This window comes from Lepeophtheirus salmonis, chromosome 14 (genome assembly GCF_016086655.4).
Source record: "Lepeophtheirus salmonis chromosome 14, UVic_Lsal_1.4, whole genome shotgun sequence".
Classification (NCBI taxonomy): Eukaryota; Metazoa; Arthropoda; class Copepoda; order Siphonostomatoida; family Caligidae; genus Lepeophtheirus; species Lepeophtheirus salmonis.
The window spans coordinates 11,207,193-11,229,869 of record NC_052144.2 but is presented as its reverse complement, the minus strand read 5'-3'; the positions used below and the strand labels follow the sequence as shown (position 1 = coordinate 11,229,869).

At 31.7% G+C, this 22,677-nt stretch overlaps 11 protein-coding genes across 11 annotated transcripts; all 11 read left to right on the top strand.

Moving 5' to 3' along the window:
• Positions 1–486, top strand: LOC121129372 (uncharacterized). Its single transcript, XM_040725093.1, has one exon. The coding sequence runs from the start codon at positions 1–3 to the stop codon at positions 484–486; it is 486 nt and encodes a 161-aa protein (XP_040581027.1).
• A 1,589-nt stretch (positions 487–2,075) lies between these two features.
• LOC121129371 (uncharacterized) lies at positions 2,076–2,561 on the top strand. The gene has a single exon (XM_040725092.1). It carries the CDS (start codon positions 2,076–2,078, stop codon positions 2,559–2,561), a length of 486 nt encoding a protein of 161 aa, XP_040581026.1.
• A 1,561-nt stretch (positions 2,562–4,122) lies between these two features.
• LOC121129370 (uncharacterized) lies at positions 4,123–4,740 on the top strand. Its single transcript, XM_040725091.2, has one exon. The coding sequence runs from the start codon at positions 4,150–4,152 to the stop codon at positions 4,633–4,635; it is 486 nt and encodes a 161-aa protein (XP_040581025.1). The 5' UTR covers positions 4,123–4,149; the 3' UTR covers positions 4,636–4,740.
• Positions 4,741–6,082: 1,342 nt separating this feature from the next.
• LOC121129369 (uncharacterized) lies at positions 6,083–6,811 on the top strand. The gene is made up of 2 exons (XM_040725089.2): positions 6,083–6,143; positions 6,201–6,811. Exons 1-2 carry the CDS (start codon positions 6,083–6,085, stop codon positions 6,704–6,706), a joined length of 567 nt encoding a protein of 188 aa, XP_040581023.1. The 3' UTR covers positions 6,707–6,811.
• A 1,456-nt stretch (positions 6,812–8,267) lies between these two features.
• LOC121129368 (uncharacterized) lies at positions 8,268–8,885 on the top strand. Its single transcript, XM_040725088.2, has one exon. The coding sequence runs from the start codon at positions 8,295–8,297 to the stop codon at positions 8,778–8,780; it is 486 nt and encodes a 161-aa protein (XP_040581022.1). The 5' UTR covers positions 8,268–8,294; the 3' UTR covers positions 8,781–8,885.
• Positions 8,886–10,342: 1,457 nt separating this feature from the next.
• Positions 10,343–10,960, top strand: LOC121129367 (uncharacterized). The gene has a single exon (XM_040725087.2). The coding sequence runs from the start codon at positions 10,370–10,372 to the stop codon at positions 10,853–10,855; it is 486 nt and encodes a 161-aa protein (XP_040581021.1). The 5' UTR covers positions 10,343–10,369; the 3' UTR covers positions 10,856–10,960.
• Positions 10,961–12,415: 1,455 nt separating this feature from the next.
• On the top strand, positions 12,416–13,033 carry LOC121129365 (uncharacterized). Its single transcript, XM_040725086.2, has one exon. The coding sequence runs from the start codon at positions 12,443–12,445 to the stop codon at positions 12,926–12,928; it is 486 nt and encodes a 161-aa protein (XP_040581020.1). The 5' UTR covers positions 12,416–12,442; the 3' UTR covers positions 12,929–13,033.
• A 1,484-nt stretch (positions 13,034–14,517) lies between these two features.
• On the top strand, positions 14,518–15,108 carry LOC121129364 (uncharacterized). The gene has a single exon (XM_040725085.2). The coding sequence runs from the start codon at positions 14,518–14,520 to the stop codon at positions 15,001–15,003; it is 486 nt and encodes a 161-aa protein (XP_040581019.1). The 3' UTR covers positions 15,004–15,108.
• A 1,343-nt stretch (positions 15,109–16,451) lies between these two features.
• LOC121129363 (uncharacterized) lies at positions 16,452–17,180 on the top strand. Its single transcript, XM_040725084.2, has 2 exons — positions 16,452–16,512; positions 16,570–17,180. Exons 1-2 carry the CDS (start codon positions 16,452–16,454, stop codon positions 17,073–17,075), a joined length of 567 nt encoding a protein of 188 aa, XP_040581018.1. The 3' UTR covers positions 17,076–17,180.
• Positions 17,181–18,645: 1,465 nt separating this feature from the next.
• On the top strand, positions 18,646–19,251 carry LOC121129659 (uncharacterized). The gene has a single exon (XM_040725383.2). The coding sequence runs from the start codon at positions 18,663–18,665 to the stop codon at positions 19,146–19,148; it is 486 nt and encodes a 161-aa protein (XP_040581317.1). The 5' UTR covers positions 18,646–18,662; the 3' UTR covers positions 19,149–19,251.
• A 1,453-nt stretch (positions 19,252–20,704) lies between these two features.
• On the top strand, positions 20,705–21,322 carry LOC121129591 (uncharacterized). The gene has a single exon (XM_040725311.2). The coding sequence runs from the start codon at positions 20,732–20,734 to the stop codon at positions 21,215–21,217; it is 486 nt and encodes a 161-aa protein (XP_040581245.1). The 5' UTR covers positions 20,705–20,731; the 3' UTR covers positions 21,218–21,322.
• Positions 21,323–22,677: the final 1,355 nt, after the last annotated feature.

The following is a 22,677-nucleotide window of genomic DNA, read 5'->3' as shown; positions in this document are numbered from 1 at the left end:
ATGTTTTTCAAGCTTGCTTCTACTCTTTGTCTTGCCTTTGCCGTTGCTCAAGGAGCTCCATCTGCTCCTTCCTCATATGGAGCACCCCCACCATCCTACGGAGCACCACCACCACCTCCTCCACCTCAACCTGCTTATGGAGCACCAACTGCTCCTCAACCAACCTATGCTGCTGCTGGACAAGCTGAACCTGCTGCCCCTGAACCAACTCCTCCTTATGCTTTCAACTACGCTGTTCTTGATGCTGAATCCGGAAATGACTTCAGTGCTGAGGAACAAGCTGAAGGTGGAATCGTCTCTGGTGAATACAAGGTCAAGCTTGCTGATGGAAAAATCATGACTGTGTCTTATACCGTTGAAGGAGACAGTGGATTCGTTGCTGATATTGTCACTGAACTTCCTGAAGCCTCTACTGGTGATGGTGCTGGATCGGGTTATGGTGCTCCCGCTCCTTTGGCCCAATATCTTCCCTCTTATGCCAAATAAATGATTACTCTATTTTCTTCAATTCACACATAATACATATATTGTTACTATGTACCTATAAGAAAAAACAGACAAAATATAAACATATATTTATTTAAAAACTAATACTTGCCTCATTTTCTTAAAGAGTCTACACTTATCTCCATCGTTTTCATCGATTTCATATTGATTGTTAATGATCTCCCAATATCAGATCCTACTTGAGACAAATTTCATTTATTTCTTATAATTTCATATGCACGAATACAAAGTTTTGAAATGAAATTTAGATTCTCCTCATTATTACTGGATTTTTTCACAAATATATTTTATATAATTATGAATTCATCAAACTCTTAGATAATCAGCAACGGTTTATCATGAACTTGGTATTTTTACAATTTGTCGGGAATATTGAAATTGAGAAAATGTCAAAAATAATGACCTCCTTTAATGATATGGTACATAGTAGTTTTGAATTGGAACTTCTTTTAAAAATCAAATGGTTTATGTTAGTGTTACAGAAAAGAAAGGGGTAAACCTAATTTTGTTAAATACTTTAATTATTAGAAGAAATAAATTAAAACAGTATTTAAACTTCTTTAGTAGCTAGAATAAGGACTGAAGAAGAGGGATTCAACAAGATCAAATCTCATTCTTGAAACGAATTTTTGCTTATAGACAGAAAGTATGAGTGTTGTTATAGCCAATTTTTCTATATCAATAACCCATAAATCCATTTTTTTATTGAAATATATGGCTTGCAACATAAAAACAAGCGAGAATGATTTTTTTTAAAAATTGATTATGCATTACATTTCTGTTCTTTAAATAATTTTCTTCAATTTCTATCAACAAATCATTTAGATTCAAATTTAAACAAGCCGAAATTGATTGTCACAATCAAAGAATGAGAAATAGATAGATTTTATTATAAAGGCAAATTTGGTAGCAATACAAGTCTCTTAAATAAAACTATAATTAGAATTCTTGGGTATCTGAACATGTTTGAATACAATGCCTATAATTGACTCACTATGAAAAATTGGGATTTATATATATATGAAGTAAAAAAATATATATTGGAATTTTCTCCTTCGCTTGATTTTGGCTCAAGATTATTTTTATGTTAACGCACAACATATATGTATTTTTGAGTAATTTATGAATTTTGTAAAACAATTCAAAAAGTTGTTATATATATGAACAATATAAAATCCAGAGTTCTTGTTTTTAACCTTAAAAGAAAAACATAAAACGTCAAAACCATTATTGATCCATATCCAAAAATGGTTTATTTTCTAATTTTGCTTTATCAACAGAAGAAATTGCCCTTTCAATTGGAAATGAACTCAACTTAAGTTTTTCCTTGTTAAATCAATCGCAGAAATTCTACTACCCTTGGTATGATTATTATTTAATTCATTGTTGTACGTTTTTGTTTTGTTTTTTGGGTTAAAATTGCCTTAAAATGAGCGCTCGAACAAAACGGGTCAAACAAGTAGTAAAGAAGAAGCGTCACAAATTTTCATGTAGCAAGGAATGGATATAAAAAGACAAGATCATCTTCAGTTCATCATCATTTGAAGATCGTTCAGAGTTCCATCAAAATGTTTTTCAAGCTTGCTTCTACTCTTTGTCTTGCCTTTGCCGTTGCTCAAGGAGCTCCATCTGCTCCTTCCTCATATGGAGCACCCCCACCATCCTACGGAGCACCACCACCACCTCCTCCACCTCAACCTGCTTATGGAGCACCAACTGCTCCTCAACCAACCTATGCTGCTGCTGGACAAGCTGAACCTGCTGCCCCTGAACCAACTCCTCCTTATGCTTTCAACTACGCTGTTCTTGATGCTGAATCCGGAAATGACTTCAGTGCTGAGGAACAAGCTGAAGGTGGAATCGTCTCTGGTGAATACAAGGTCAAGCTTGCTGATGGAAAAATCATGACTGTGTCTTATACCGTTGAAGGAGACAGTGGATTCGTTGCTGATATTGTCACTGAACTTCCTGAAGCCTCTACTGGTGATGGTGCTGGATCGGGTTATGGTGCTCCCGCTCCTTTGGCCCAATATCTTCCCTCTTATGCCAAATAAATGATTACTCTATTTTCTTCAATTCACACATAATACATATATTGTTACTATGTACCTATAAGAAAAAACAGACAAAATATAAACATATATTTATTTAAAAACTAATACTTGCCTCATTTTCTTAAAGAGTCTACACTTATCTCCATCGTTTTCATCGATTTCATATTGATTGTTAATGATCTCCCAATATCAGATCCTACTTGAGACAAATTTCATTTATTTCTTATAATTTCATATGCACGAATACAAAGTTTTGAAATGAAATTTAGATTCTCCTCATTATTACTGGATTTTTTCACAAATATATTTTATATAATTATGAATTCATCAAACTCTTAGATAATCAGCAACGGTTTATCATGAACTTGGTATTTTTACAATTTGTCGGGAATATTGAAATTGAGAAAATGTCAAAAATAATGACCTCCTTTAATGATATGGTACATAGTAGTTTTGAATTGGAACTTCTTTTAAAAATCAAATGGTTTATGTTAGTGTTACAGAAAAGAAAGGGGTAAACCTAATTTTGTTAAATACTTTAATTATTAGAAGAAATAAATTAAAACAGTATTTAAACTTCTTTAGTAGCTAGAATAAGGACTGAAGAAGAGGGATTCAACAAGATCAAATCTCATTCTTGAAACGAATTTTTGCTTATAGACAGAAAGTATGAGTGTTGTTATAGCCAATTTTTCTATATCAATAACCCATAAATCCATTTTTTTATTGAAATATATGGCTTGCAACATAAAAACAAGCGAGAATGATTTTTTTTAAAAATTGATTATGCATTACATTTCTGTTCTTTAAATAATTTTCTTCAATTTCTATCAACAAATCATTTAGATTCAAATTTAAACAAGCCGAAATTGATTGTCACAATCAAAGAATGAGAAATAGATAGATTTTATTATAAAGGCAAATTTGGTAGCAATACAAGTCTCTTAAATAAAACTATAATTAGAATTCTTGGGTATCTGAACATGTTTGAATACAATGCCTATAATTGACTCACTATGAAAAATTGGGATTTATATATATATGAAGTAAAAAAATATATATTGGAATTTTCTCCTTCGCTTGATTTTGGCTCAAGATTATTTTTATGTTAACGCACAACATATATGTATTTTTGAGTAATTTATGAATTTTGTAAAACAATTCAAAAAGTTGTTATATATATGAACAATATAAAATCCAGAGTTCTTGTTTTTAACCTTAAAAGAAAAACATAAAACGTCAAAACCATTATTGATCCATATCCAAAAATGGTTTATTTTCTAATTTTGCTTTATCAACAGAAGAAATTGCCCTTTCAATTGGAAATGAACTCAACTTAAGTTTTTCCTTGTTAAATCAATCGCAGAAATTCTACTACCCTTGGTATGATTATTATTTAATTCATTGTTGTACGTTTTTGTTTTGTTTTTGGGTTAAAATTGCCTTAAAATGAGCGCTCGAACAAAACGGGTCAAACAAGTAGTAAAGAAGAAGCGTCACAAATTTTCATGTAGCAAGGAATGGATATAAAAAGACAAGATCATCTTCAGTTCATCATCATTTGAAGATCGTTCAGAGTTCCATCAAAATGTTTTTCAAGCTTGCTTCTACTCTTTGTCTTGCCTTTGCCGTTGCTCAAGGAGCTCCATCTGCTCCTTCCTCATATGGAGCACCCCCACCATCCTACGGAGCACCACCACCACCTCCTCCACCTCAACCTGCTTATGGAGCACCAACTGCTCCTCAACCAACCTATGCTGCTGCTGGACAAGCTGAACCTGCTGCCCCTGAACCAACTCCTCCTTATGCTTTCAACTACGCTGTTCTTGATGCTGAATCCGGAAATGACTTCAGTGCTGAGGAACAAGCTGAAGGTGGAATCGTCTCTGGTGAATACAAGGTCAAGCTTGCTGATGGAAAAATCATGACTGTGTCTTATACCGTTGAAGGAGACAGTGGATTCGTTGCTGATATTGTCACTGAACTTCCTGAAGCCTCTACTGGTGATGGTGCTGGATCGGGTTATGGTGCTCCCGCTCCTTTGGCCCAATATCTTCCCTCTTATGCCAAATAAATGATTACTCTATTTTCTTCAATTCACACATAATACATATATTGTTACTATGTACCTATAAGAAAAAACAGACAAAATATAAACATATATTTATTTAAAAACTAATACTTGCCTCATTTTCTTAAAGAGTCTACACTTATCTCCATCGTTTTCATCGATTTCATATTGATTGTTAATGATCTCCCAATATCAGATCCTACTTGAGACAAATTTCATTTATTTCTTATAATTTCATATGCACGAATACAAAGTTTTGAAATGAAATTTAGATTCTCCTCATTATTACTGGATTTTTTCACAAATATATTTTATATAATTATGAATTCATCAAACTCTTAGATAATCAGCAACGGTTTATCATGAACTTGGTATTTTTACAATTTGTCGGGAATATTGAAATTGAGAAAATGTCAAAAATAATGACCTCCTTTAATGATATGGTACATAGTAGTTTTGAATTGGAACTTCTTTTAAAAATCAAATGGTTTATGTTAGTGTTACAGAAAAGAAAGGGGTAAACCTAATTTTGTTAAATACTTTAATTATTAGAAGAAATAAATTAAAACAGTATTTAAACTTCTTTAGTAGCTAGAATAAGGACTGAAGAAGAGGGATTCAACAAGATCAAATCTCATTCTTGAAACGAATTTTTGCTTATAGACAGAAAGTATGAGTGTTGTTATAGCCAATTTTTCTATATCAATAACCCATAAATCCATTTTTTTATTGAAATATATGGCTTGCAACATAAAAACAAGCGAGAATGATTTTTTTAAAAATTGATTATGCATTACATTTCTGTTCTTTAAATAATTTTCTTCAATTTCTATCAACAAATCATTTAGATTCAAATTTAAACAAGCCGAAATTGATTGTCACAATCAAAGAATGAGAAATAGATAGATTTTATTATAAAGGCAAATTTGGTAGCAATACAAGTCTCTTAAATAAAACTATAATTAGAATTCTTGGGTATCTGAACATGTTTGAATACAATGCCTATAATTGACTCACTATGAAAAATTGGGATTTATATATATATGAAGTAAAAAAATATATATTGGAATTTTCTCCTTCGCTTGATTTTGGCTCAAGATTATTTTTATGTTAACGCACAACATATATGTATTTTTGAGTAATTTATGAATTTTGTAAAACAATTCAAAAGTTGTTATATATATGAACAATATAAAATCCAGAGTTCTTGTTTTTAACCTTAAAAGAAAAACATAAAACGTCAAAACCATTATTGATCCATATCCAAAAATGGTTTATTTTCTAATTTTGCTTTATCAACAGAAGAAATTGCCCTTTCAATTGGAAATGAACTCAACTTAAGTTTTTCCTTGTTAAATCAATCGCAGAAATTCTACTACCCTTGGTATGATTATTATTTAATTCATTGTTGTACGTTTTTGTTTTGTTTTTGGGTTAAAATTGCCTTAAAATGAGCGCTCGAACAAAACGGGTCAAACAAGTAGTAAAGAAGAAGCGTCACAAATTTTCATGTAGCAAGGAATGGATATAAAAAGACAAGATCATCTTCAGTTCATCATCATTTGAAGATCGTTCAGAGTTCCATCAAAATGTTTTCAAGCTTGCTTCTACTCTTTGTCTTGCCTTTGCCGTTGCTCAAGGAGCTCCATCTGCTCCTTCCTCATATGGAGCACCCCCACCATCCTACGGAGCACCACCACCACCTCCTCCACCTCAACCTGCTTATGGAGCACCAACTGCTCCTCAACCAACCTATGCTGCTGCTGGACAAGCTGAACCTGCTGCCCCTGAACCAACTCCTCCTTATGCTTTCAACTACGCTGTTCTTGATGCTGAATCCGGAAATGACTTCAGTGCTGAGGAACAAGCTGAAGGTGGAATCGTCTCTGGTGAATACAAGGTCAAGCTTGCTGATGGAAAAATCATGACTGTGTCTTATACCGTTGAAGGAGACAGTGGATTCGTTGCTGATATTGTCACTGAACTTCCTGAAGCCTCTACTGGTGATGGTGCTGGATCGGGTTATGGTGCTCCCGCTCCTTTGGCCCAATATCTTCCCTCTTATGCCAAATAAATGATTACTCTATTTTCTTCAATTCACACATAATACATATATTGTTACTATGTACCTATAAGAAAAAACAGACAAAATATAAACATATATTTATTTAAAAACTAATACTTGCCTCATTTTCTTAAAGAGTCTACACTTATCTCCATCGTTTTCATCGATTTCATATTGATTGTTAATGATCTCCCAATATCAGATCCTACTTGAGACAAATTTCATTTATTTCTTATAATTTCATATGCACGAATACAAAGTTTTGAAATGAAATTTAGATTCTCCTCATTATTACTGGATTTTTTCACAAATATATTTTATATAATTATGAATTCATCAAACTCTTAGATAATCAGCAACGGTTTATCATGAACTTGGTATTTTTACAATTTGTCGGGAATATTGAAATTGAGAAAATGTCAAAAATAATGACCTCCTTTAATGATATGGTACATAGTAGTTTTGAATTGGAACTTCTTTTAAAAATCAAATGGTTTATGTTAGTGTTACAGAAAAGAAAGGGGTAAACCTAATTTTGTTAAATACTTTAATTATTAGAAGAAATAAATTAAAACAGTATTTAAACTTCTTTAGTAGCTAGAATAAGGACTGAAGAAGAGGGATTCAACAAGATCAAATCTCATTCTTGAAACGAATTTTTGCTTATAGACAGAAAGTATGAGTGTTGTTATAGCCAATTTTTCTATATCAATAACCCATAAATCCATTTTTTTTATTGAAATATATGGCTTGCAACATAAAAACAAGCGAGAATGATTTTTTTTTAAAAATTGATTATGCATTACATTTCTGTTCTTTAAATAATTTTCTTCAATTTCTATCAACAAATCATTTAGATTCAAATTTAAACAAGCCGAAATTGATTGTCACAATCAAAGAATGAGAAATAGATAGATTTTATTATAAAGGCAAATTTGGTAGCAATACAAGTCTCTTAAATAAAACTATAATTAGAATTCTTGGGTATCTGAACATGTTTGAATACAATGCCTATAATTGACTCACTATGAAAAATTGGGATTTATATATATATGAAGTAAAAAAATATATATTGGAATTTTCTCCTTCGCTTGATTTTGGCTCAAGATTATTTTTATGTTAACGCACAACATATATGTATTTTTGAGTAATTTATGAATTTTGTAAAACAATTCAAAAGTTGTTATATATATGAACAATATAAAATCCAGAGTTCTTGTTTTTAACCTTAAAGAAAAACATAAAACGTCAAAACCATTATTGATCCATATCCAAAAATGGTTTATTTTCTAATTTTGCTTTATCAACAGAAGAAATTGCCCTTTCAATTGGAAATGAACTCAACTTAAGTTTTTCCTTGTTAAATCAATCGCAGAAATTCTACTACCCTTGGTATGATTATTATTTAATTCATTGTTGTACGTTTTTGTTTTGTTTTTTGGGTTAAAATTGCCTTAAAATGAGCGCTCGAACAAAACGGGTCAAACAAGTAGTAAAGAAGAAGCGTCACAAATTTTCATGTAGCAAGGAATGGATATAAAAGACAAGATCATCTTCAGTTCATCATCATTTGAAGATCGTTCAGAGTTCCATCAAAATGTTTTTCAAGCTTGCTTCTACTCTTTGTCTTGCCTTTGCCGTTGCTCAAGGAGCTCCATCTGCTCCTTCCTCATATGGAGCACCCCCACCATCCTACGGAGCACCACCACCACCTCCTCCACCTCAACCTGCTTATGGAGCACCAACTGCTCCTCAACCAACCTATGCTGCTGCTGGACAAGCTGAACCTGCTGCCCCTGAACCAACTCCTCCTTATGCTTTCAACTACGCTGTTCTTGATGCTGAATCCGGAAATGACTTCAGTGCTGAGGAACAAGCTGAAGGTGGAATCGTCTCTGGTGAATACAAGGTCAAGCTTGCTGATGGAAAAATCATGACTGTGTCTTATACCGTTGAAGGAGACAGTGGATTCGTTGCTGATATTGTCACTGAACTTCCTGAAGCCTCTACTGGTGATGGTGCTGGATCGGGTTATGGTGCTCCCGCTCCTTTGGCCCAATATCTTCCCTCTTATGCCAAATAAATGATTACTCTATTTTCTTCAATTCACACATAATACATATATTGTTACTATGTACCTATAAGAAAAAACAGACAAAATATAAACATATATTTATTTAAAAACTAATACTTGCCTCATTTTCTTAAAGAGTCTACACTTATCTCCATCGTTTTCATCGATTTCATATTGATTGTTAATGATCTCCCAATATCAGATCCTACTTGAGACAAATTTCATTTATTTCTTATAATTTCATATGCACGAATACAAAGTTTTGAAATGAAATTTAGATTCTCCTCATTATTACTGGATTTTTTCACAAATATATTTTATATAATTATGAATTCATCAAACTCTTAGATAATCAGCAACGGTTTATCATGAACTTGGTATTTTTACAATTTGTCGGGAATATTGAAATTGAGAAAATGTCAAAAATAATGACCTCCTTTAATGATATGGTACATAGTAGTTTTGAATTGGAACTTCTTTTAAAAATCAAATGGTTTATGTTAGTGTTACAGAAAAGAAAGGGGTAAACCTAATTTTGTTAAATACTTTAATTATTAGAAGAAATAAATTAAAACAGTATTTAAACTTCTTTAGTAGCTAGAATAAGGACTGAAGAAGAGGGATTCAACAAGATCAAATCTCATTCTTGAAACGAATTTTTGCTTATAGACAGAAAGTATGAGTGTTGTTATAGCCAATTTTTCTATATCAATAACCCATAAATCCATTTTTTTATTGAAATATATGGCTTGCAACATAAAAACAAGCGAGAATGATTTTTTTTAAAAATTGATTATGCATTACATTTCTGTTCTTTAAATAATTTTCTTCAATTTCTATCAACAAATCATTTAGATTCAAATTTAAACAAGCCGAAATTGATTGTCACAATCAAAGAATGAGAAATAGATAGATTTTATTATAAAGGCAAATTTGGTAGCAATACAAGTCTCTTAAATAAAACTATAATTAGAATTCTTGGGTATCTGAACATGTTTGAATACAATGCCTATAATTGACTCACTATGAAAAATTGGGATTTATATATATATGAAGTAAAAAAATATATATTGGAATTTTCTCCTTCGCTTGATTTTGGCTCAAGATTATTTTTATGTTAACGCACAACATATATGTATTTTTGAGTAATTTATGAATTTTGTAAAACAATTCAAAAAGTTGTTATATATATGAACAATATAAAATCCAGAGTTCTTGTTTTTAACCTTAAAAGAAAAACATAAAACGTCAAAACCATTATTGATCCATATCCAAAAATGGTTTATTTTCTAATTTTGCTTTATCAACAGAAGAAATTGCCCTTTCAATTGGAAATGAACTCAACTTAAGTTTTTCCTTGTTAAATCAATCGCAGAAATTCTACTACCCTTGGTATGATTATTATTTAATTCATTGTTGTACGTTTTTGTTTTGTTTTTTGGGTTAAAATTGCCTTAAAATGAGCGCTCGAACAAAACGGGTCAAACAAGTAGTAAAGAAGAAGCGTCACAAATTTTCATGTAGCAAGGAATGGATATAAAAAGACAAGATCATCTTCAGTTCATCATCATTTGAAGATCGTTCAGAGTTCCATCAAAATGTTTTTCAAGCTTGCTTCTACTCTTTGTCTTGCCTTTGCCGTTGCTCAAGGAGCTCCATCTGCTCCTTCCTCATATGGAGCACCCCCACCATCCTACGGAGCACCACCACCACCTCCTCCACCTCAACCTGCTTATGGAGCACCAACTGCTCCTCAACCAACCTATGCTGCTGCTGGACAAGCTGAACCTGCTGCCCCTGAACCAACTCCTCCTTATGCTTTCAACTACGCTGTTCTTGATGCTGAATCCGGAAATGACTTCAGTGCTGAGGAACAAGCTGAAGGTGGAATCGTCTCTGGTGAATACAAGGTCAAGCTTGCTGATGGAAAAATCATGACTGTGTCTTATACCGTTGAAGGAGACAGTGGATTCGTTGCTGATATTGTCACTGAACTTCCTGAAGCCTCTACTGGTGATGGTGCTGGATCGGGTTATGGTGCTCCCGCTCCTTTGGCCCAATATCTTCCCTCTTATGCCAAATAAATGATTACTCTATTTTCTTCAATTCACACATAATACATATATTGTTACTATGTACCTATAAGAAAAAACAGACAAAATATAAACATATATTTATTTAAAAACTAATACTTGCCTCATTTTCTTAAAGAGTCTACACTTATCTCCATCGTTTTCATCGATTTCATATTGATTGTTAATGATCTCCCAATATCAGATCCTACTTGAGACAAATTTCATTTATTTCTTATAATTTCATATGCACGAATACAAAGTTTTGAAATGAAATTTAGATTCTCCTCATTATTACTGGATTTTTTCACAAATATATTTTATATAATTATGAATTCATCAAACTCTTAGATAATCAGCAACGGTTTATCATGAACTTGGTATTTTTACAATTTGTCGGGAATATTGAAATTGAGAAAATGTCAAAAATAATGACCTCCTTTAATGATATGGTACATAGTAGTTTTGAATTGGAACTTCTTTTAAAAATCAAATGGTTTATGTTAGTGTTACAGAAAAGAAAGGGGTAAACCTAATTTTGTTAAATACTTTAATTATTAGAAGAAATAAATTAAAACAGTATTTAAACTTCTTTAGTAGCTAGAATAAGGACTGAAGAAGAGGGATTCAACAAGATCAAATCTCATTCTTGAAACGAATTTTTGCTTATAGACAGAAAGTATGAGTGTTGTTATAGCCAATTTTTCTATATCAATAACCCATAAATCCATTTTTTTTATTGAAATATATGGCTTGCAACATAAAAACAAGCGAGAATGATTTTTTTTAAAAATTGATTATGCATTACATTTCTGTTCTTTAAATAATTTTCTTCAATTTCTATCAACAAATCATTTAGATTCAAATTTAAACAAGCCGAAATTGATTGTCACAATCAAAGAATGAGAAATAGATAGATTTTATTATAAAGGCAAATTTGGTAGCAATACAAGTCTCTTAAATAAAACTATAATTAGAATTCTTGGGTATCTGAACATGTTTGAATACAATGCCTATAATTGACTCACTATGAAAAATTGGGATTTATATATATATGAAGTAAAAAATATATATTGGAATTTTCTCCTTCGCTTGATTTTGGCTCAAGATTATTTTTATGTTAACGCACAACATATATGTATTTTTGAGTAATTTATGAATTTTGTAAAACAATTCAAAAAGTTGTTATATATATGAACAATATAAAATCCAGAGTTCTTGTTTTTAACCTTAAAGAAAAACATAAAACGTCAAAACCATTATTGATCCATATCCAAAAATGGTTTATTTTCTAATTTTGCTTTATCAACAGAAGAAATTGCCCTTTCAATTGGAAATGAACTCAACTTAAGTTTTTCCTTGTTAAATCAATCGCAGAAATTCTACTACCCTTGGTATGATTATTATTTAATTCATTGTTGTACGTTTTTGTTTTGTTTTTGGGTTAAAATTGCCTTAAAATGAGCGCTCGAACAAAACGGGTCAAACAAGTAGTAAAGAAGAAGCGTCACAAATTTTCATGTAGCAAGGAATGGATATAAAAAGACAAGATCATCTTCAGTTCATCATCATTTGAAGATCGTTCAGAGTTCCATCAAAATGTTTTTCAAGCTTGCTTCTACTCTTTGTCTTGCCTTTGCCGTTGCTCAAGGAGCTCCATCTGCTCCTTCCTCATATGGAGCACCCCCACCATCCTACGGAGCACCACCACCACCTCCTCCACCTCAACCTGCTTATGGAGCACCAACTGCTCCTCAACCAACCTATGCTGCTGCTGGACAAGCTGAACCTGCTGCCCCTGAACCAACTCCTCCTTATGCTTTCAACTACGCTGTTCTTGATGCTGAATCCGGAAATGACTTCAGTGCTGAGGAACAAGCTGAAGGTGGAATCGTCTCTGGTGAATACAAGGTCAAGCTTGCTGATGGAAAAATCATGACTGTGTCTTATACCGTTGAAGGAGACAGTGGATTCGTTGCTGATATTGTCACTGAACTTCCTGAAGCCTCTACTGGTGATGGTGCTGGATCGGGTTATGGTGCTCCCGCTCCTTTGGCCCAATATCTTCCCTCTTATGCCAAATAAATGATTACTCTATTTTCTTCAATTCACACATAATACATATATTGTTACTATGTACCTATAAGAAAAAACAGACAAAATATAAACATATATTTATTTAAAAACTAATACTTGCCTCATTTTCTTAAAGAGTCTACACTTATCTCCATCGTTTTCATCGATTTCATATTGATTGTTAATGATCTCCCAATATCAGATCCTACTTGAGACAAATTTCATTTATTTCTTATAATTTCATATGCACGAATACAAAGTTTTGAAATGAAATTTAGATTCTCCTCATTATTACTGGATTTTTTCACAAATATATTTTATATAATTATGAATTCATCAAACTCTTAGATAATCAGCAACGGTTTATCATGAACTTGGTATTTTTACAATTTGTCGGGAATATTGAAATTGAGAAAATGTCAAAAATAATGACCTCCTTTAATGATATGGTACATAGTAGTTTTGAATTGGAACTTCTTTTAAAAATCAAATGGTTTATGTTAGTGTTACAGAAAAGAAAGGGGTAAACCTAATTTTGTTAAATACTTTAATTATTAGAAGAAATAAATTAAAACAGTATTTAAACTTCTTTAGTAGCTAGAATAAGGACTGAAGAAGAGGGATTCAACAAGATCAAATCTCATTCTTGAAACGAATTTTTGCTTATAGACAGAAAGTATGAGTGTTGTTATAGCCAATTTTTCTATATCAATAACCCATAAATCCATTTTTTTTATTGAAATATATGGCTTGCAACATAAAAACAAGCGAGAATGATTTTTTTAAAAATTGATTATGCATTACATTTCTGTTCTTTAAATAATTTTCTTCAATTTCTATCAACAAATCATTTAGATTCAAATTTAAACAAGCCGAAATTGATTGTCACAATCAAAGAATGAGAAATAGATAGATTTTATTATAAAGGCAAATTTGGTAGCAATACAAGTCTCTTAAATAAAACTATAATTAGAATTCTTGGGTATCTGAACATGTTTGAATACAATGCCTATAATTGACTCACTATGAAAAATTGGGATTTATATATATATGAAGTAAAAAAATATATATTGGAATTTTCTCCTTCGCTTGATTTTGGCTCAAGATTATTTTTATGTTAACGCACAACATATATGTATTTTTGAGTAATTTATGAATTTTGTAAAACAATTCAAAAAGTTGTTATATATATGAACAATATAAAATCCAGAGTTCTTGTTTTTAACCTTAAAAGAAAAACATAAAACGTCAAAACCATTATTGATCCATATCCAAAAATGGTTTATTTTCTAATTTTGCTTTATCAACAGAAGAAATTGCCCTTTCAATTGGAAATGAACTCAACTTAAGTTTTTCCTTGTTAAATCAATCGCAGAAATTCTACTACCCTTGGTATGATTATTATTTAATTCATTGTTGTACGTTTTTGTTTTGTTTTTTGGGTTAAAATTGCCTTAAAATGAGCGCTCGAACAAAACGGGTCAAACAAGTAGTAAAGAAGAAGCGTCACAAATTTTCATGTAGCAAGGAATGGATATAAAAAGACAAGATCATCTTCAGTTCATCATCATTTGAAGATCGTTCAGAGTTCCATCAAAATGTTTTTCAAGCTTGCTTCTACTCTTTGTCTTGCCTTTGCCGTTGCTCAAGGAGCTCCATCTGCTCCTTCCTCATATGGAGCACCCCCACCATCCTACGGAGCACCACCACCACCTCCTCCACCTCAACCTGCTTATGGAGCACCAACTGCTCCTCAACCAACCTATGCTGCTGCTGGACAAGCTGAACCTGCTGCCCCTGAACCAACTCCTCCTTATGCTTTCAACTACGCTGTTCTTGATGCTGAATCCGGAAATGACTTCAGTGCTGAGGAACAAGCTGAAGGTGGAATCGTCTCTGGTGAATACAAGGTCAAGCTTGCTGATGGAAAAATCATGACTGTGTCTTATACCGTTGAAGGAGACAGTGGATTCGTTGCTGATATTGTCACTGAACTTCCTGAAGCCTCTACTGGTGATGGTGCTGGATCGGGTTATGGTGCTCCCGCTCCTTTGGCCCAATATCTTCCCTCTTATGCCAAATAAATGATTACTCTATTTTCTTCAATTCACACATAATACATATATTGTTACTATGTACCTATAAGAAAAAACAGACAAAATATAAACATATATTTATTTAAAAACTAATACTTGCCTCATTTTCTTAAAGAGTCTACACTTATCTCCATCGTTTTCATCGATTTCATATTGATTGTTAATGATCTCCCAATATCAGATCCTACTTGAGACAAATTTCATTTATTTCTTATAATTTCATATGCACGAATACAAAGTTTTGAAATGAAATTTAGATTCTCCTCATTATTACTGGATTTTTTCACAAATATATTTTATATAATTATGAATTCATCAAACTCTTAGATAATCAGCAACGGTTTATCATGAACTTGGTATTTTTACAATTTGTCGGGAATATTGAAATTGAGAAAATGTCAAAAATAATGACCTCCTTTAATGATATGGTACATAGTAGTTTTGAATTGGAACTTCTTTTAAAAATCAAATGGTTTATGTTAGTGTTACAGAAAAGAAAGGGGTAAACCTAATTTTGTTAAATACTTTAATTATTAGAAGAAATAAATTAAAACAGTATTTAAACTTCTTTAGTAGCTAGAATAAGGACTGAAGAAGAGGGATTCAACAAGATCAAATCTCATTCTTGAAACGAATTTTTGCTTATAGACAGAAAGTATGAGTGTTGTTATAGCCAATTTTTCTATATCAATAACCCATAAATCCATTTTTTTATTGAAATATATGGCTTGCAACATAAAAACAAGCGAGAATGATTTTTTTAAAAATTGATTATGCATTACATTTCTGTTCTTTAAATAATTTTCTTCAATTTCTATCAACAAATCATTTAGATTCAAATTTAAACAAGCCGAAATTGATTGTCACAATCAAAGAATGAGAAATAGATAGATTTTATTATAAAGGCAAATTTGGTAGCAATACAAGTCTCTTAAATAAAACTATAATTAGAATTCTTGGGTATCTGAACATGTTTGAATACAATGCCTATAATTGACTCACTATGAAAAATTGGGATTTATATATATATGAAGTAAAAAAATATATATTGGAATTTTCTCCTTCGCTTGATTTTGGCTCAAGATTATTTTTATGTTAACGCACAACATATATGTATTTTTGAGTAATTTATGAATTTTGTAAAACAATTCAAAAAGTTGTTATATATATGAACAATATAAAATCCAGAGTTCTTGTTTTTAACCTTAAAAGAAAAACATAAAACGTCAAAACCATTATTGATCCATATCCAAAAATGGTTTATTTTCTAATTTTGCTTTATCAACAGAAGAAATTGCCCTTTCAATTGGAAATGAACTCAACTTAAGTTTTTCCTTGTTAAATCAATCGCAGAAATTCTACTACCCTTGGTATGATTATTATTTAATTCATTGTTGTACGTTTTTGTTTTGTTTTTGGGTTAAAATTGCCTTAAAATGAGCGCTCGAACAAAACGGGTCAAACAAGTAGTAAAGAAGAAGCGTCACAAATTTTCATGTAGCAAGGAATGGATATAAAAAGACAAGATCATCTTCAGTTCATCATCATTTGAAGATCGTTCAGAGTTCCATCAAAATGTTTTCAAGCTTGCTTCTACTCTTTGTCTTGCCTTTGCCGTTGCTCAAGGAGCTCCATCTGCTCCTTCCTCATATGGAGCACCCCCACCATCCTACGGAGCACCACCACCACCTCCTCCACCTCAACCTGCTTATGGAGCACCAACTGCTCCTCAACCAACCTATGCTGCTGCTGGACAAGCTGAACCTGCTGCCCCTGAACCAACTCCTCCTTATGCTTTCAACTACGCTGTTCTTGATGCTGAATCCGGAAATGACTTCAGTGCTGAGGAACAAGCTGAAGGTGGAATCGTCTCTGGTGAATACAAGGTCAAGCTTGCTGATGGAAAAATCATGACTGTGTCTTATACCGTTGAAGGAGACAGTGGATTCGTTGCTGATATTGTCACTGAACTTCCTGAAGCCTCTACTGGTGATGGTGCTGGATCGGGTTATGGTGCTCCCGCTCCTTTGGCCCAATATCTTCCCTCTTATGCCAAATAAATGATTACTCTATTTTCTTCAATTCACACATAATACATATATTGTTACTATGTACCTATAAGAAAAAACAGACAAAATATAAACATATATTTATTTAAAAACTAATACTTGCCTCATTTTCTTAAAGAGTCTACACTTATCTCCATCGTTTTCATCGATTTCATATTGATTGTTAATGATCTCCCAATATCAGATCCTACTTGAGACAAATTTCATTTATTTCTTATAATTTCATATGCACGAATACAAAGTTTTGAAATGAAATTTAGATTCTCCTCATTATTACTGGATTTTTTCACAAATATATTTTATATAATTATGAATTCATCAAACTCTTAGATAATCAGCAACGGTTTATCATGAACTTGGTATTTTTACAATTTGTCGGGAATATTGAAATTGAGAAAATGTCAAAAATAATGACCTCCTTTAATGATATGGTACATAGTAGTTTTGAATTGGAACTTCTTTTAAAAATCAAATGGTTTATGTTAGTGTTACAGAAAAGAAAGGGGTAAACCTAATTTTGTTAAATACTTTAATTATTAGAAGAAATAAATTAAAACAGTATTTAAACTTCTTTAGTAGCTAGAATAAGGACTGAAGAAGAGGGATTCAACAAGATCAAATCTCATTCTTGAAACGAATTTTTGCTTATAGACAGAAAGTATGAGTGTTGTTATAGCCAATTTTTCTATATCAATAACCCATAAATCCATTTTTTTATTGAAATATATGGCTTGCAACATAAAAACAAGCGAGAATGATTTTTTTTTAAAAATTGATTATGCATTACATTTCTGTTCTTTAAATAATTTTCTTCAATTTCTATCAACAAATCATTTAGATTCAAATTTAAACAAGCCGAAATTGATTGTCACAATCAAAGAATGAGAAATAGATAGATTTTATTATAAAGGCAAATTTGGTAGCAATACAAGTCTCTTAAATAAAACTATAATTAGAATTCTTGGGTATCTGAACATGTTTGAATACAATGCCTATAATTGACTCACTATGAAAAATTGGGATTTATATATATATGAAGTAAAAAAATATATATTGGAATTTTCTCCTTCGCTTGATTTTGGCTCAAGATTATTTTTATGTTAACGCACAACATATATGTATTTTTGAGTAATTTATGAATTTTGTAAAACAATTCAAAAAGTTGTTATATATATGAACAATATAAAATCCAGAGTTCTTGTTTTTAACCTTAAAGAAAAACATAAAACGTCAAAACCATTATTGATCCATATCCAAAAATGGTTTATTTTCTAATTTTGCTTTATCAACAGAAGAAATTGCCCTTTCAATTGGAAATGAACTCAACTTAAGTTTTCCTTGTTAAATCAATCGCAGAAATTCTACTACCCTTGGTATGATTATTATTTAATTCATTGTTGTACGTTTTTGTTTTGTTTTTGGGTTAAAATTGCCTTAAAATGAGCGCTCGAACAAAACGGGTCAAACAAGTAGTAAAGAAGAAGCGTCACAAATTTTCATGTAGCAAGGAATGGATATAAAAAGACAAGATCATCTTCAGTTCATCATCATTTGAAGATCGTTCAGAGTTCCATCAAAATGTTTTTCAAGCTTGCTTCTACTCTTTGTCTTGCCTTTGCCGTTGCTCAAGGAGCTCCATCTGCTCCTTCCTCATATGGAGCACCCCCACCATCCTACGGAGCACCACCACCACCTCCTCCACCTCAACCTGCTTATGGAGCACCAACTGCTCCTCAACCAACCTATGCTGCTGCTGGACAAGCTGAACCTGCTGCCCCTGAACCAACTCCTCCTTATGCTTTCAACTACGCTGTTCTTGATGCTGAATCCGGAAATGACTTCAGTGCTGAGGAACAAGCTGAAGGTGGAATCGTCTCTGGTGAATACAAGGTCAAGCTTGCTGATGGAAAAATCATGACTGTGTCTTATACCGTTGAAGGAGACAGTGGATTCGTTGCTGATATTGTCACTGAACTTCCTGAAGCCTCTACTGGTGATGGTGCTGGATCGGGTTATGGTGCTCCCGCTCCTTTGGCCCAATATCTTCCCTCTTATGCCAAATAAATGATTACTCTATTTTCTTCAATTCACATAATACATATATTGTTACTATGTACCTATAAGAAAAAACAGACAAAATATAAACATATATTTATTTAAAAACTAATACTTGCCTCATTTTCTTAAAGAGTCTACACTTATCTCCATCGTTTTCATCGATTTCATATTGATTGTTAATGATCTCCCAATATCAGATCCTACTTGAGACAAATTTCATTTATTTCTTATAATTTCATATGCACGAATACAAAGTTTTGAAATGAAATTTAGATTCTCCTCATTATTACTGGATTTTTTCACAAATATATTTTATATAATTATGAATTCATCAAACTCTTAGATAATCAGCAACGGTTTATCATGAACTTGGTATTTTTACAATTTGTCGGGAATATTGAAATTGAGAAAATGTCAAAAATAATGACCTCCTTTAATGATATGGTACATAGTAGTTTTGAATTGGAACTTCTTTTAAAAATCAAATGGTTTATGTTAGTGTTACAGAAAAGAAAGGGGTAAACCTAATTTTGTTAAATACTTTAATTATTAGAAGAAATAAATTAAAACAGTATTTAAACTTCTTTAGTAGCTAGAATAAGGACTGAAGAAGAGGGATTCAACAAGATCAAATCTCATTCTTGAAACGAATTTTTGCTTATAGACAGAAAGTATGAGTGTTGTTATAGCCAATTTTTCTATATCAATAACCCATAAATCCATTTTTTATTGAAATATATGGCTTGCAACATAAAAACAAGCGAGAATGATTTTTTTAAAAATTGATTATGCATTACATTTCTGTTCTTTAAATAATTTTCTTCAATTTCTATCAACAAATCATTTAGATTCAAATTTAAACAAGCCGAAATTGATTGTCACAATCAAAGAATGAGAAATAGATAGATTTTATTATAAAGGCAAATTTGGTAGCAATACAAGTCTCTTAAATAAAACTATAATTAGAATTCTTGGGTATCTGAACATGTTTGAATACAATGCCTATAATTGACTCACTATGAAAAATTGGGATTTATATATATATGAAGTAAAAAAATATATATTGGAATTTTCTCCTTCGCTTGATTTTGGCTCAAGATTATTTTTATGTTAACGCACAACATATATGTATTTTTGAGTAATTTATGAATTTTGTAAAACAATTCAAAAAGTTGTTATATATATGAACAATATAAAATCCAGAGTTCTTGTTTTTAACCTTAAAGAAAAACATAAAACGTCAAAACCATTATTGATCCATATCCAAAAATGGTTTATTTTCTAATTTTGCTTTATCAACAGAAGAAATTGCCCTTTCAATTGGAAATGAACTCAACTTAAGTTTTTCCTTGTTAAATCAATCGCAGAAATTCTACTACCCTTGGTATGATTATTATTTAATTCATTGTTGTACGTTTTTGTTTTGTTTTTTGGGTTAAAATTGCCTTAAAATGAGCGCTCGAACAAAACGGGTCAAACAAGTAGTAAAGAAGAAGCGTCACAAATTTTCATGTAGCAAGGAATGGATATAAAAGACAAGATCATCTTCAGTTCATCATCATTTGAAGATCGTTCAGAGTTCCATCAAAATGTTTTTCAAGCTTGCTTCTACTCTTTGTCTTGCCTTTGCCGTTGCTCAAGGAGCTCCATCTGCTCCTTCCTCATATGGAGCACCCCCACCATCCTACGGAGCACCACCACCACCTCCTCCACCTCAACCTGCTTATGGAGCACCAACTGCTCCTCAACCAACCTATGCTGCTGCTGGACAAGCTGAACCTGCTGCCCCTGAACCAACTCCTCCTTATGCTTTCAACTACGCTGTTCTTGATGCTGAATCCGGAAATGACTTCAGTGCTGAGGAACAAGCTGAAGGTGGAATCGTCTCTGGTGAATACAAGGTCAAGCTTGCTGATGGAAAAATCATGACTGTGTCTTATACCGTTGAAGGAGACAGTGGATTCGTTGCTGATATTGTCACTGAACTTCCTGAAGCCTCTACTGGTGATGGTGCTGGATCGGGTTATGGTGCTCCCGCTCCTTTGGCCCAATATCTTCCCTCTTATGCCAAATAAATGATTACTCTATTTTCTTCAATTCACACATAATACATATATTGTTACTATGTACCTATAAGAAAAAACAGACAAAATATAAACATATATTTATTTAAAAACTAATACTTGCCTCATTTTCTTAAAGAGTCTACACTTATCTCCATCGTTTTCATCGATTTCATATTGATTGTTAATGATCTCCCAATATCAGATCCTACTTGAGACAAATTTCATTTATTTCTTATAATTTCATATGCACGAATACAAAGTTTTGAAATGAAATTGAGATTCTCCTCATTATTACTGGATTTTTTCACAAATATATTTTATATAATTATGAATTCATCAAACTCTTAGATAATCAGCAACGGTTTATCATGAACTTGGTATTTTTACAATTTGTCGGGAATATTGAAATTGAGAAAATGTCAAAAATAATGACCTCCTTTAATGATATGGTACATAGTAGTTTTGAATTGGAACTTCTTTTAAAAATCAAATGGTTTATGTTAGTGTTACAGAAAAGAAAGGGGTAAACCTAATTTTGTTAAATACTTTAATTATTAGAAGAAATAAATTAAAACAGTATTTAAACTTCTTTAGTAGCTAGAATAAGGACTGAAGAAGAGGGATTCAACAAGATCAAATCTCATTCTTGAAACGAATTTTTGCTTATAGACAGAAAGTATGAGTGTTGTTATAGCCAATTTTTCTATATCAATAACCCATAAATCCATTTTTTATTGAAATATATGGCTTGCAACATAAAAACAAGCGAGAATGATTTTTTTAAATTGATTATGCATTACATTTCTGTTCTTTAAATAATTTTCTTCAATTTCTATCAACAAATCATTTAGATTCAAATTTAAACAAGCCGAAATTGATTGTCACAATCAAAGAATGAGAAATAGATAGATTTTATTATAAAGGCAAATTTGGTAGCAATACAAGTCTCTTAAATAAAACTATAATTAGAATTCTTGGGTATCTGAACATGTTTGAATACAATGCCTATAATTGACTCACTATGAAAAATTGGGATTTATATATATATGAAGTAAAAAAATATATATTGGAATTTTCTCCTTCGCTTGATTTTGGCTCAAGATTATTTTTATGTTAACGCACAACATATATGTATTTTTGAGTAATTTATGAATTTTGTAAAACAATTCAAAAAGTTGTTATATATATGAACAATATAAAATCCAGAGTTCTTGTTTTTAACCTTAAAGAAAAACATAAAACGTCAAAACCATTATTGATCCATATCCAAAAATGGTTTATTTTCTAATTTTGCTTTATCAACAGAAGAAATTGCCCTTTCAATTGGAAATGAACTCAACTTAAGTTTTTCCTTGTTAAATCAATCGCAGAAATTCTACTACCCTTGGTATGATTATTATTTAATTCATTGTTGTACGTTTTTGTTTTGTTTTTTGGGTTAAAATTGCCTTAAAATGAGCGCTCGAACA